Source organism: Symphalangus syndactylus, chromosome 2 (assembly GCF_028878055.3).
Source record: "Symphalangus syndactylus isolate Jambi chromosome 2, NHGRI_mSymSyn1-v2.1_pri, whole genome shotgun sequence".
Classification (NCBI taxonomy): Eukaryota; Metazoa; Chordata; class Mammalia; order Primates; family Hylobatidae; genus Symphalangus; species Symphalangus syndactylus.
The window spans coordinates 96,033,199-96,046,899 of record NC_072424.2 but is presented as its reverse complement, the minus strand read 5'-3'; the positions used below and the strand labels follow the sequence as shown (position 1 = coordinate 96,046,899).

Below are 13,701 nucleotides of genomic sequence, written 5' to 3'. Positions count from 1 at the left end.
CATTAAGCTGTGCCTCTTATCCCCTTTAGAAGTTCATAAGCTCCAGTAGGGCAAGGCTGATTCATTTCTCTTTATATCACCTGCAGTAACTATTGCATTTCTCAGATGCTAAATAAACGTGTCTTCTTTATTGATTAATATGAGTAAAACACATATTATGTGTTCAATTAATATTTATAGAAACAAGGGAAAATTATAGTAGGTACTTGTCAGTTCCATCAGTCTGTAGTGAGTAAACAGAACTAAATTACTAAACAGTGCTATAAACATGGCTCACAGAGGAAATGCCTTCTGTTCTGATCACTTATTATTTAATAGATTTATTTGTTATAGGCGGAAACATGGTTCTAGAACTGTTAGACTCAACTTGCCTTTTTACTTCCCCGTTCCTTGCTCAGTAAATTACAGTGAAGACTAATTGATATTTCACTGAAATTATTTTTCTTACTACAGAATTAAAATAAACTTTTTCATAGAATGCAGCATTAAATACGGTGTCAAATGGCTAACTTGAGAAAGATGGCAGGATGGATATAGTGGCAAGTGTAGAACATAGGTTTGAACTAAATACCTGAGGATCAGGGGACCAGCTATTAAGAATAAATTGTCACTGTTCACAGGCAAAACATACTTGAAAAAACTTAAAAAAAACCTCACTGAACTTAAGAAACAATTTGTTGTAATTTTTTCAATGCTTAACAGAAAAAAAAAAAAGCCAACTATGGTTCCAAGCAGGAAAGTCACTCCTCATTTCCCCCTTAGGTCCATTAATAAATTTTGACTCTGGGCTAATGGGTCCAGTTTTGGTGTGAAGCCAACATTCCTCCCTCCCTTTCCCCACCCTACCTCTATGAACATTCTGGGGGCCTCTAAATATAGATAAAGGACCACTGGGAGCTCCTGTGCACCAAAATACTGGAAATCAATGTATACAATTAACTTCTTTAAACACGTATTTAGTATCTAGTATGTGCTGGGGTTTCCTCTAGGTACTAGAGATTCAAAGGTGAACAAGAGATTATCCTTGCTATGAAAGAGCTCATAGTTTGGTGGAGTAGATGGGAATATGCAAACATCCTTCTCAGGTAAAAGACTGCAAATAGAGCTAAAAAGCAAAGCACCTCGGGAGACGAGAGAGAGAGAGAGAGAGACTTGTTCTCATTGTGGGGTTTGCTGATGGGAGGTGGGAGCTACACTGGGTGTAGAGACATTGTGGTTTTTCCTCCTGCATCCATCTGTCTCACCTCTTCCTTAATGGGTTACAGATATGTGATTGGATGGCGTTGATCCCACCCTGACTCTATCAGTGGGTACTGTTCACTCAAAATGCCAGCAGTACTTCTATTGAGAAATGTTCAGATAAATCAGTGAGAGAAATCTCCTCTTCTATTGATTCAGATACTTCAGGTCTAAGCCAATTAACTCACAACATTCCCCTTGGTCATTAGTGTGGCCTAATCAGAATACAGTGCTAGACTTTTATTCAATGGTTGTGGGCAAGCATCTTTTCTGTCTCTCATTGGACATGAAGGAAGAAGGACATGTACTCCCAATTTGCGCTAAAAACCATCTCATGACCATGAGAGGAGCCTGCTTTAACATAAATCTAGCAGAAGGGACAGTAGAGGGGAAAGATGGGAAAAACAAAAAACAAAAATGAGCCCCTGATGACATTATTAAGACATTTGGCAAACTATCCTGAAGATCATCCTTTTTCTAGATGTTCCAGTTATGAGAATCAATAAATTCCCATTATTATTATTATTATTATTATTATTTTAGAGATGGGATCTTGCTATATTGCCCAGGACTGCCTTGAATTCCTGGCCTCAAGCAATCCTCTTGCCCCAACCTCCCCAGCAGCTGGGCAGCTGGGACTACAGAGGTGCACAACTGTGTGCCCGGCTTATCAAAAGACAGTTTCTGCTGGGCTTTCCGTTATTCATAATTTGAAAGCATCCTAAGGTACAGAGGACCTTGAAATAAATAGGACTTCATTAGGTAGGGGATGGAGATGAAAAGGATATTCCAAGTAATAGAAACACCTTGAGCAGGGTATTAACTTTAAAAATGTAGCAAATTGTGTGTGTGTTTAAGAGAGAGAAACATAAGTGTTTATGGGACATCTGTGGTGGGAAATATTCTTACACCATTTCTAAGATGAGAAAGGAAGAGGGGAGGTGGAAAGAAAGAAACAATGTTTTTTTCTAGTGACAACTTCAGATTGCACTGAATAATGAATGTTGATATACATAAAGAGAACACTGCCAATAATTTTTATTTCCATAAATTTTTTCAGTGTATTAGTATTTATCATAGAAATATACAATAAGATTTAAAAATTAAATTTGTGGTAAATTCACCAATTTTATGAAACTCATTTCATTTGTACACAGCATACCAAATTATTGGTGCAACTACGACGTATCTAAAAGGTTTTTCCATTTTAAAGCTTTATTGTATGGAGAGGTGAATATGAAGGACATTATAACTATCGCTGTTAAAGAAGACATATGGGCTGGGTGCGTGGCTCATGCCTGTAATCCCAGCACTTTAGGAGGCTGAGGTGGGTGGATCTCTTGAGCCCAGGAGTTCGAGACCAGCCTGGGCAACATGGGGAAATCCCATCTCTAGAAAAACTACAAAAATTAGCCAGGTGTGGTGGCATGTGCCTGTAGTCCCAGCTACTTGTGGGGGCTGAGGCCAGAGGATCGCTTGAGCCCAGGAAGTTGAGGCAGCAGTGAGGCATGTTTCTGCCACTGTACTCCAGCCTGGGTAACAAAGTGAGACAAAGGAAAAAAAAAAGTTATGCACTGAATTATTCTCCCTCTGGAATATGCAACCGTTTTGTGTGTGTGTGTGTTTTCTTAGAATTCATGAGGTCTTACACAAAATAAAGAAAATGTAACTGGGGGAGTCCTAGGTGATGGCTTAATCATATTTATAATTGGTGTGTTTATGTCTAAATGCTAATTTATGCATGATGCTGTACCAGGTAGATTTATAAATTAACTTTAAAAAGGTCATAGTCCTTGCTTTCAAGGTCCTTAAAAATTTCCTAACAGCATTGACAATCTATAGAGAATAGAGAGTATGAGTATCCCCCAATATATTTTTTAACAAAAAGAAATGTTATATATTGTGCATGGGGGCATTTTGTGTCTCTTTTTCATCTTGGAAAGGATGAAAAAGAAACAAGAAGGCCAACTTTAGGGAGAGCAGGGCTCTAAAAATTGGAGAAAAGAAAGTTCTAAAAGGGAGAGAAAGGATTTCATACAAGGAAATTTTTAAAAAGGCAAGTGCCAAGAGGCAGAATGCACTCCTTCTGGAGTCTCATGGGGCATCTGGCTATTGCCTTGTGTCTCTTCCAACATCAGTCTAAAAGTCACAGGATGCTAAGGATTAAAGTGATTGGGCAGGCTCAGGTCTTCCTTATCAGTTATCTATTTTCTTCAATATGCACCTTACTAGGAATCTGATCCCACAAAAGCTCTTGGAACACAAAGTGCATATGGAGGTGGTCCTGGAAAAATGCTACCATTAATTACTTTCATTTCAAGCTATCTTTGAAGTTCATATGAAAATCAGACGGTAGGAAAACTAAGCCAGGTGTAGATAGTTTCCCACCCACTGTATTTCATCTAATTTTTTCAAGTGCTTTGCTGCTTATTTGTTTCTCCATTTTTGTCATTATTGTTCGTAAGCAAATAGACAAGATGGCGGAAGTATCAAAGCTAAACTAAATCTAGTATGAGAACAATGTTTTGTTTTGTGTTTTATACTAGAGCTTTGCAATGGTATGGATTTAATAATATTACCATATAAAAAGAAGTGAAGATGAAACAAAAATAGTTAAGTTTATCATTTACAGTGTAATGAGGAATATATATGTCTGTCAAAAATTGTGAAAAGCGAAGGTAAACTTGCAATTGTGTGTGTGTGTGTGTGTGTGTTCATGTTAGAAAGAGAAGGAGAGGGAAGAAGGGGGAGAGGAACACAGTAGCTACCTTCATGCATAACACATTTTAAGAATTGAATCCTTGTCTCTTTAGGAAAAATCCTGTCCCTTCAGGTTGCAAATTCTACACATTAAAAAAGCTAAAAGAAAAGATTATTAAGCAGTTTGATTATTTAATCAAAGTCTATTAACATTCTAAAAAGTTATAAGTTGTGATTACAATTGATTTGTTTTTATATTTATTAGTAATTCTCCTGCTATCATAAGATTAGTTGACAGCATTCAAAGCCACAAATTTTTTTTACATTGTCAATAGTAATTGCAATATATTCGAAACAAAGAGAAAAAAGATGTCCAATTACACTTAAATTTAAAAAATTATTAAGACATATAAATAAAGTTCAAGTTAATTTTTATATAACCAGTTTCCCTCTTGTTGCAAAACTCATAGACTTATAGTATACAGAATCTGTATACTGCAGTCTGTATACTATAGTATAGTATACAGATAGTAACTTGTAGTATAGAGATTCTCAAGGACTAAACTGAAAGTAAACTACATCTGGATAGAGGAAGTTGAGAAGGGAAGAAGAACCATTGGTACCTGGATACTGGTCAGAGTTGTGTATTGGTAAGCCTTGACCACCAGATAATTTGCTTCCAGGTCTATGAGTCCCAAAATCATGTACTTCCACCATCTTCGTCGTAAAATTGCCAGGAGGTTTTCTTCTCCTGTGTTACAAGTTAAGAAGAAATGGGTTAGTTTCCTGAAACAGAATAATTGTATATTTAGAAGAATTCTAATATGTTGCAACATTATATATTTTTAACCTAAAGTTTACCAAATATTTAAACAAATAAATCAACGTATCAGATACCCACGTTTTTATTTAGCAAATTATCTTTATTGCAGATTTTGGCTTTTCAAGTTACTTTCTATGTCAGAGTAATACTGGGCAGGTTATAAGCTTACCAAGCAAAACATCTTTTGTGTGTGAATAAATGAAGGATAACATAATTACATCATATGAAAATAAAAGGAAAGGTGTACCAGAAAGCTGCATAAACACACACATTTCAAATCATCCTAAATTTCAGGATTGTGATAAAATAGATAAAAATGAAAAGAACCAAATAGAAAAAGGCTTGTGGTTGGCAGCAGATCTGTAGTAAGACTCTGAGATGCTATCCTGAGTTCCCGATCAGCTTTGAATGTTGCACGCACTCTGGTGGTTTGTGGGTGATGGGAAGAGAGAGGAAGTTGGGGCATCACACTCAGATGAAAAAGAGTGCCATTTGACATACTGCCAACAACTATAACCTTCACCATCTTGCATTTTAAACTGGTAGCATCAGAACAGACTTTGAATCTCTTAGTTCTTCATTCTTATTTTTACATATATTTCAGGCCTGAGATAAACCTTATTTCTCATGGCAGGGCAGTCATGATCAGGAACAATAATAATTCTCTGTAGCCAACCTGTGGGGTCTTCATAGAGGATGTAGATATACAGAAACTTAGTGAATGGTGACTATATACCATATTTATGGCTGTGTAACAAGATATCCAGAGACAGAGCTGTTTAAAACAAGAAATACTGATTATCTCGCAGTTTTTGTGGGTCAAGAACCAGGTTAGAGCTTAATTGAGTGTCTCCAGCTCAAGTTCTCCTAGTAAGTTGCAGCCAGTTGTCAACCGGGAATGCAGTGTCATCTGAAGGAATGACTGGGGAGGGACCTGCTTCCAAGCTCACTCACATGGCTGTGGGTGGGCGTTGGTCCCTTACCCCAAGGACCTTTGCACAGTACTGCCTCCAAACATGGCATTTGGTTTATCCCAGGATGCACAATGAGAGACAGAGAGAGAGAGAGAGAACACCAAAGATAGAAGATAAGGTGTTTATAACCTAATCTCAAAAGTGACACTTCTACCCTACTCTATTCTTTAGTAAAGGGTCAATAAGTCCAGCCCACATTCAAGGGGAGAGAATTTCATAAGGGAGTGAATACCAGGAGGCAGAGATCCTTGGAGGCCATCTTAGAGGCTGCCTAAACAGTGACACACATCTTTAGTACTAGAGATGTACTTCAGTTGGTCCTCAAAGCCTCAGCAGAACACTGGATCCTCAGCTGTATTTGGACCACTCTCAGAATCAGAGCTACTTATTTCTGCTCTTAGCTATATTCCAATGACCATGATATGAGGTGGTCTTTCCAACCCTATGAAGACTTGTAAGCACAAAGCTTTCAGTTACATACAGACTGTCAAAGCATGAGTTGTGGCCAGTTGACAATAGGAGAGAAGGGTCTCTTGACCTTTGGTGGTCAAATCAGTTTGCCAGCCTACTTTTCCAAGCCACACTTCTCATAGCCTTCAAGCCTTCAAGCATGCACAAAGTCTTTCTGTCTCAGGGAACTGCACTCCCCATCTTGCAAACTCCTATTCATTTTTCAAAATGTAGCCCTTCTCTGGTCTTTTGGCTAAGCCCTTTCCCCAGCTGGGCAATGCACATCCATCTCTGATTAATCCTTTCATAGGATTGTGATTACTGACTCTTCAATAGACTGGATGCTTTTATCCAAAGGTAGAGTTAATGTCTTACTCATATACTTATCCATAGCCTCTAGCATACTGACAGACAGCAAGGGTTAGCTAAGTGTTTTAGAGTGAATGAATTAATGAATTGAAAACAAAAAAACCTGTGAAATACTGTCTGAATATGTCAAGAGTGCTAGAATATGAGCCACTCTTTTCATGGTTTTGCACATGAGAAGGCTGGCAGATGTGATCCCCAAGGTCAGTTCTTCACCGCCAGATCATTTTGGCAGTCTTTGAACAGCTCTTCTGCCTCTCTGACTTGCCTTACATGTTTGACAATCAACACATTCTTCAGGATTTGTCTTGTCAATCAATGATTCTCAACCTGACTGCATATTCACATCAGCTGGAGAGCTTTTAAAAAGTCCTGGCTGGGGCGGTGGCTCACGCCTGTAATCCCAGCACTTTGGGAGGCCAAAGCAGGCAGATCACGAGGTCAAGAGATCGAGATCATCCTGGCCAACATGGTGAAACCCTGTCTCTACTAATAATACACAAATTAGCTGGGTGTGGTGGTGCACGCCTGTAGTCCCAGCTACTCAGGAGGTTGAGGCAGGAGAATCACTTGAACTCAGGAGGTGGAGGTTGCAGTGAGCCGAGATGGCACCACTGCACTCCAGCCTGGCAACAGAGTGAGACTCCGTCTAAAAAAAAAAAAAAAAAGCCGGGCGCGGTGGCTCACGCTTGTAATCCCAGCACTTTGGGAGGCTGAGGCGGGCGGATCACGAGGTCAGGAGATCGAGACCACGGTGAAACCCCGTCTCTACTAAAAATACAAAAAATTAGCCGGGCGCGGTGGCGGGCGCCTGTAGTCCCAGCTACTCGGAGAGGCTGAGGCAGGAGAATGGCATGAACCCGGGAGGCGGAGCTTGCAGTGAGCCGAGATTGCGCCACTGCACTCTAGCCTGGGCGACAGAGCGAGACTCCGTCTCAAAAAAAAAAAAAAAAAAAAAAAAAAACCAGAAAAGTCCTAATGCTTGGGACCAGCCCCTAGAGATTCTGATTTAATTGGTCTTGGGTGGGGGCCTGTGCATTGCACTGAGGATCAAAATTAGGACTTTCAGATGATTAATGTTCAATGGCCATTCTCAGGGTGACTTGAGCTAAGAATCCCAAAGAGATACAACCACAGAGTGGTGAAGACTCTTCATACCAAAGAAATGACCTGAACATTTGGCCCAAAGTATGCTTTCTCTTGTCTCTGGGCCTTTCCATGTGCTGTTTCCTCTGCTTGGACTATTCTTCCTTCTGTCTCCAAATGAAGTCTCAGCATACACACTTCTACCAGGAAGCCTTCCTTGATACTCTTAGCACCATAGACTGGGCTAGGTTTTCCTGCTGTGTGCTTCCTTAACACCTTTTTTTTTTTTTTTTTGAGATGGAGTTTCACTCTTGTCACCCAGGCTGGAGTGCAATGGCACGATCTTGGCTCACTGCAACCTCTACCTCCTGGGTTCAAGCGATTCTCCTGCCTCAGCCTCCCGAGTAGCTTGGATTACAGGCATGCACCATCACGCCCGGAACTTTGTATGTTTAGTAGAGACGGGGTTTCTCCATGTTGGTCAGGCTGGTCTCAATCTCCTGACCTTGTGATCCACCTGCCTCGACCTCCCAAAGTGCTGGGATGACAGGTGTAAGCCACTATGCCCGGTCAACACCCTTTATTTATACATGGTGCTTATCCTCCTGTCTCATAATTACCTACTTTCTTGACTCTATTACACATTAGATTATTAACAATTTGGAGAAAGCAGAATTGTCTTGGTAATCGCTTTATTCCCAGATCCCACAGTGCATGTGGGAGTCAATAAATAATATAAATGTATAAATAAATTTCATGTTCAATAATCTCAGCAATGTTAAATGCCATTGCAATTGAGGAACTGAAAATATATCTATTAGAAACATTCATGTTTCAGCCTATGAGAATTGTTTTCTAGTTAGAATGTAGACAACGTGTGACAAAATTAATTTGGTGAACATTTTCCACATAATACACTGTACCTTGGACATAAAAAGGTCAACGGCATATTTAACCTCCACACTGCAATTCTAAAGTCACAGACCCTTGTCCCAGTTAATGTACACAGTGAACACAGAATTGCCAAACTCAGAGCACACCAGCCACATCTCAATACATAGCACTGAAAAAATGGGCTATGGTGCTGTTTCTTCCATCAATCAATAACATATTCAAAGTGTTATTCATTACATAGATTCAAAGGAATGATTAGTTGCCTTGCCATTCTGCTGAAGTTTGCAATGCAAAACACCCTAAATAAATGCTTCCATATTGTTTCATTTGAAGTACCTGAAAATAGACAACATGCTTGCTTAACAGAATTATTCAGGAGGGCAAGAAGAAGGCTTTTTTCTTTTTGGCTAAGCAAAAAATGCAACCGTTGAAAAGCCTGCTTGAGGATTTATCTACATGACTCCCATTAATGCTGATCTACAACAGACCATTAAAACTCTTTCTAGAATAATGAAAATACATTCCTTAGAGTCCCTGTGCCAGCACTACCCAAACCTCATGAAACAAGGCCATCTATACGAAACACCAGTACAGCTGGTAATATGCTAATGTTTTGAAATCCACCCCACCTTTTTTTAAATTAACTGTGAGAAGTAATAAAATCCATGGAGGGAAACTGTAGAAGTATTGTTTGGCAATTAAATACATTCTGTTTACTATTTTTATTAGTTCAAATATGTTCAAATACAAATAAAAAGATTAGAGAATAATGTATCCTCCTCCCTGATTTAATAAATGTTAACAGTTTGCTGTGTTTTTCTCAGATCTTTATTTTTTGAGAAAGAAATTTTTACAGATGAAATAAAAACCCCCTCTCTGTCCCTGCCAGATTCCATTTCCATCCCTCCTTCCTCAAATGATCATCTTGATATTGTTTTTTTGTTGTTGTTTTTGTTTGTGGGGGGTGTTGTTTGTTTGTTTGCTTGTTTCAGACAGGGTCTCGCTCTGTCTCCCAGACTGGAGTACAGTGGCATGACCACAGCTCACTGAAGCCTTGACCTCCTGGGCTTAAGCGATCCTCCTGCTTCAGCCTCCTGAGTAGCAAGCCCAGCTAATTTTTGTATTTCTTTGTAGAGACGGGGTTTTGCCATGTCGCCCAGGCTGGTCTTGAACTCCTGGGCTCAAAGAATCCACCCGCCTTGGCCTTCCAAAATGCTGGGATTTACAGGCATGAGCCACCACGCCAGCCTTATCACCTTGATTTTGTTGTCTATCTTTTAGGCTCCTGTTTTTGTTCATATTTCTACATGTGCGTGTATTCAAAATAGTATATGACTTTCTTTCATGTGTTTTTAAATTTTATGTGAAGGTTTAATGTAAATGCTCTAAATATTCTTCTTCTAGGCTTCTTCATGCTTATCCTTGTTTTAGAAATGCATCCTTGTTGTTTCATGGAGAGCTAATTCATTTATTTTAAATGATGTCTACTATTATATTTTATGAGTATGCCACAATTTATTCAATCTTCCACTGATAGACTTCTAATTGTTTCTAATTTTTCAAACAATGCAGTAAAAGACATATATTTCTTTTTTTTCTTTTTTTCTTTTTTTTTTTTTTTAGATGGAGTCTTGCTCTGTCACCAGCCTGGAGTGCAGTGGTGCAATCTCGGCTCACTGCAACCTCCGCCTCCAGGGTTCAAGTGATGGTCCTGCCTCAGCCTCCCGAGTAGCTGAGACTACAGGCACGTGCCACTATGCCCAGCTAATTTTTGTATTTTTAGTAGAGATAGGGTTTCACCATGTTGGCCAGGATAGTCTCGATCTCTTGACCTTGTGATCGACCCGCCACGGCCTCCCAAAGTGCTGGGATTACAGGCAAGAGCCACAGTGCCCAGCTGACACGTATGTCTTTATACACGTGTATCTTTAAAATTGATATAGAGTTTTGTTTTCACTCTCTCTTTAAAGGACTGTAGAGTATGGCAAATGTGTAAAACATAATGAAAGTCATTCTAATTTGTAGTAAGATAGCATTACAACAATTTCAGTGTTTGAGAAGGGACAGGAAAAATCTTGGCCATGTGATTCATGTCTAATTTTGCTAAGCATCTGCAGGATGACCAATCAAATGTGTTTTATAATTTGTTAAACAAACACTTAATAGGATACTATGTGTCAGACAGTGTCCACTTGCTTTACAAATGCTTATTATCCTCATTATAACCCTATATATATTAGATATTACTACTAACTCCATTTACAGATGACAAGAGTGAGACCTGTAGGAGTTAAGTAACTTGCACAAGATCACATACATAAACCAGTATTTGAACTCATGACAATTTGGCACCAGGCTTCGTATTCATTAGTATTGCAATATTTTCTTTTGCCTTGCTGATTTATAATTATGACATTATCCTTGTGAGTCATGCATTTCTCATTAAGGGATCTTTCCCGACCTACTGTCCAAACTCACTTGCAGGGCACCCCATTGCCAACTCCAGGGGTGCCTATCATACTGGAGTGCCAGTATATGCATGGTGCTCCCCAGGAGTTGCCAGTCCTCAGCTCTGAATCAGCTTAGAGATTAGAATGTGTCCCATCACCATCAGTTCAGTATCAGGGATTTGATGTCTCCTTGCCTGATCTAAGTCTATGAGAGAATTTTTCCTGTGAAATGTGAAATAAGGCTTTAAATCAATTTTTTGGCTTAAAAAGTCTCATTACAAAAATAATCGTCATATGCTTGACTACTTGCTGAGGCCCCAGACATAGTAACAATGGCTGCACATGGGGTGAGGTGAGGGTGGTAGTGGCTAATAAATGTTGAGCAAACGAAAATTTTTGCCCAAGGGCTGAAACATAGTCCACATTCAAGCCCATGACTGGAAAACAGAAGAGCCTTGATTCATAGAATTTTTGTTCACCCCAGTGGTAGTCTGAGTATATAATAAAAGTGCTGCAAGACAGCACCCTAGATGAATTCAGCTGAGGGGACAAGAAGCTGCGTTATTTTGGGAACTGCATTTTCATTAAGGGATCTCATGGGTAGTGTCATCCTTCATTGTGTTTTTAAGCCAGAACAAAACTCAGCACACATTTCAGAGTCTGCTGCAAGAGTGATGCTCCTGCACAGGGGGCAAGATCCTTACTTGAATAAACACCTTTTTGGCTCACAGTGTGATGCCTTAATATCATCTCTTTTACCAGAACTCCAAAGGGGAAAGTTTGAGTATTTTTTGTGTGTTTTGTTTTTGAGACAGGGTCTCATTCTACCACCCAGGCTGGAGTGCAGTGGTGTGACCTTGGCTCACTGCAGCCTTGCCCTCCCAGGATCAAGCAATCCTCCCACCTCAGCCTTCCAAGTAGCTGGGACTACAGATGCACGCCACCATACCTGACTAATTTTTATAGAGCTGAGATTTCGTCATATTGCCCAGGCTGGTCTCAAACTCCTGGGCTCAAGTGATCTGCCCGCTTCTGCCTCCCAAAGTGCTGGGATTTCAGGTGTGAGCCACCACACCCAGTCTGTTTTACTTATCAGTGAATTTGAAAATAAGTATGACTTACAATGGACATATAATTACTTACTTTAAAATCTAAAATATAGTATTAGGATTTAGAGTTTAAAACTATTCCCTTTAGTATGAAAAGTGAACAAAATTAATGCCCTAATTATATAAAAAAGAAAATCTAAATTGTTCATGAGAAGGATTGCAATCAGTTGCACTTCATAATGCAAAGCTGAGTGAAGGATGAAATACAGAAAAGATAAATACATTTTATTTTGTCTTCTTTCATTTATTTTTATTATTAGATCCAGAGAGTGAGATTAGGAAAAGTATAAAAGGCAGCCCTTTGATATTTTGGCTTAGTAACAAACGGACGTGAGTTTAGCTATAGGGTACCTCTTACTGTGTGGCACGTAGGAATTGGGTTAGTGGCTCTGAACCTCAGTCTTTCTACTATTAATGATACCACACATATTGCACACTACGTGCAAGACTTCAAAGAGGAAACAGCACAGAAGGATGGAAAGAAAGCCAAGAGAAGAAACTTTGTGTCCATTCTCATTTTGTTCCCCTCTCACCCAACCCATTAAAGCTCCTACTCATCCTTCAAGATCCATTCTAAATGTTACCTCCCACATGAAGCCTTCTCAAATTCTCTGCCATCCCTTCCCAGTTCCTCAGCACTTTTCATTCTTTTTTGTTTTGTTTTGTTTTTGCCCACCCTATCCTGCCTAGCATAGTGATTGAGACAAATTAATTACTCAATGTAAGTCCTTTAAAATCTGCTCAATTGCCTTTTTTCAAGAAATGCCTAATATGGATTTGGAAAAATATATAAAAGCAAATACAACGAATCTTCATTGCATAAGGTTCTGGTATTTTTTACGTTAAGCTGAGTACTAGGGAAAAATCCATAAATGCACAGATATCATTGCAAACAGAATAGATACAACACAAACCAACACTTTTGTCTCATATTTCTAGTTTTAGCAGACACATTTCTTCATAAATACCGTCAGCCTCCTAAAATGTAATCTATTTAAACTAAGTACATGTTTATACCCCAAACTCCTGTCTAGTTGATGCCTGTTTTTGAGCAACTCCCCTCGAGGGTCATTTTGCTTCACCTGTTGCAGTTTTCTATATGTGCCGGTTCTTGTTCCGAAAAGTAGTCCCAAGAGTTCCTGCCTTTTGATTTGGACAGCGAGTCTGCCAGGTTGGACCTCTCCCTCAGGGCTGCCATGTCGCCAGGCTCCAGAAAGCAGCCTTCTCAGAGAAATCAAGCCTGGTGTCCTGTGCAGTTGAGCATCATGGCAGCCACATCTTCCTGCTGACAGTGCACCATGAGGGAAGGCAGTGGAGCCATTCGGCAGTGGGCTATCACCCAGGCTATTCCATGCATGGTGTGCACAATGTCGTACAACTTTGTCACTTTTTATTTATTTATTGATACATATAAGATGTACATATTTTGGGGGTACATTTGACAATTTGAGATATTCCTGTAATCAAATTAGGATAACTGGGATAACCATCATTTTAAATATTTATTGTTTCTTTATGCTAGGAACATTTGAATTGTTCTAGCTATTTTGAAATGCACAGTTGATTAATGTTAATTATAGTTAATTATAATGAGCTATCAAACAACAGGT

At 39.3% G+C, this 13,701-nt stretch overlaps 1 protein-coding gene across 3 annotated transcripts in view; it reads right to left on the bottom strand.

Annotated features, from left to right (window-relative positions):
- The window catches only part of SLC35F1 (solute carrier family 35 member F1), a 422,068-nt gene that overhangs the window by 94,691 nt on the left and 313,676 nt on the right, over nt 1-13,701 (bottom strand). For all 3 annotated transcript variants that reach the window (XM_055262538.2, XM_055262550.2, XM_055262546.2), the window contains exon 3: nt 4,563-4,690. In XM_055262538.2, the coding sequence (XP_055118513.1) occupies nt 4,563-4,690 (128 nt within the window). The remainder of the gene's footprint in view (nt 1-4,562; nt 4,691-13,701) is intronic.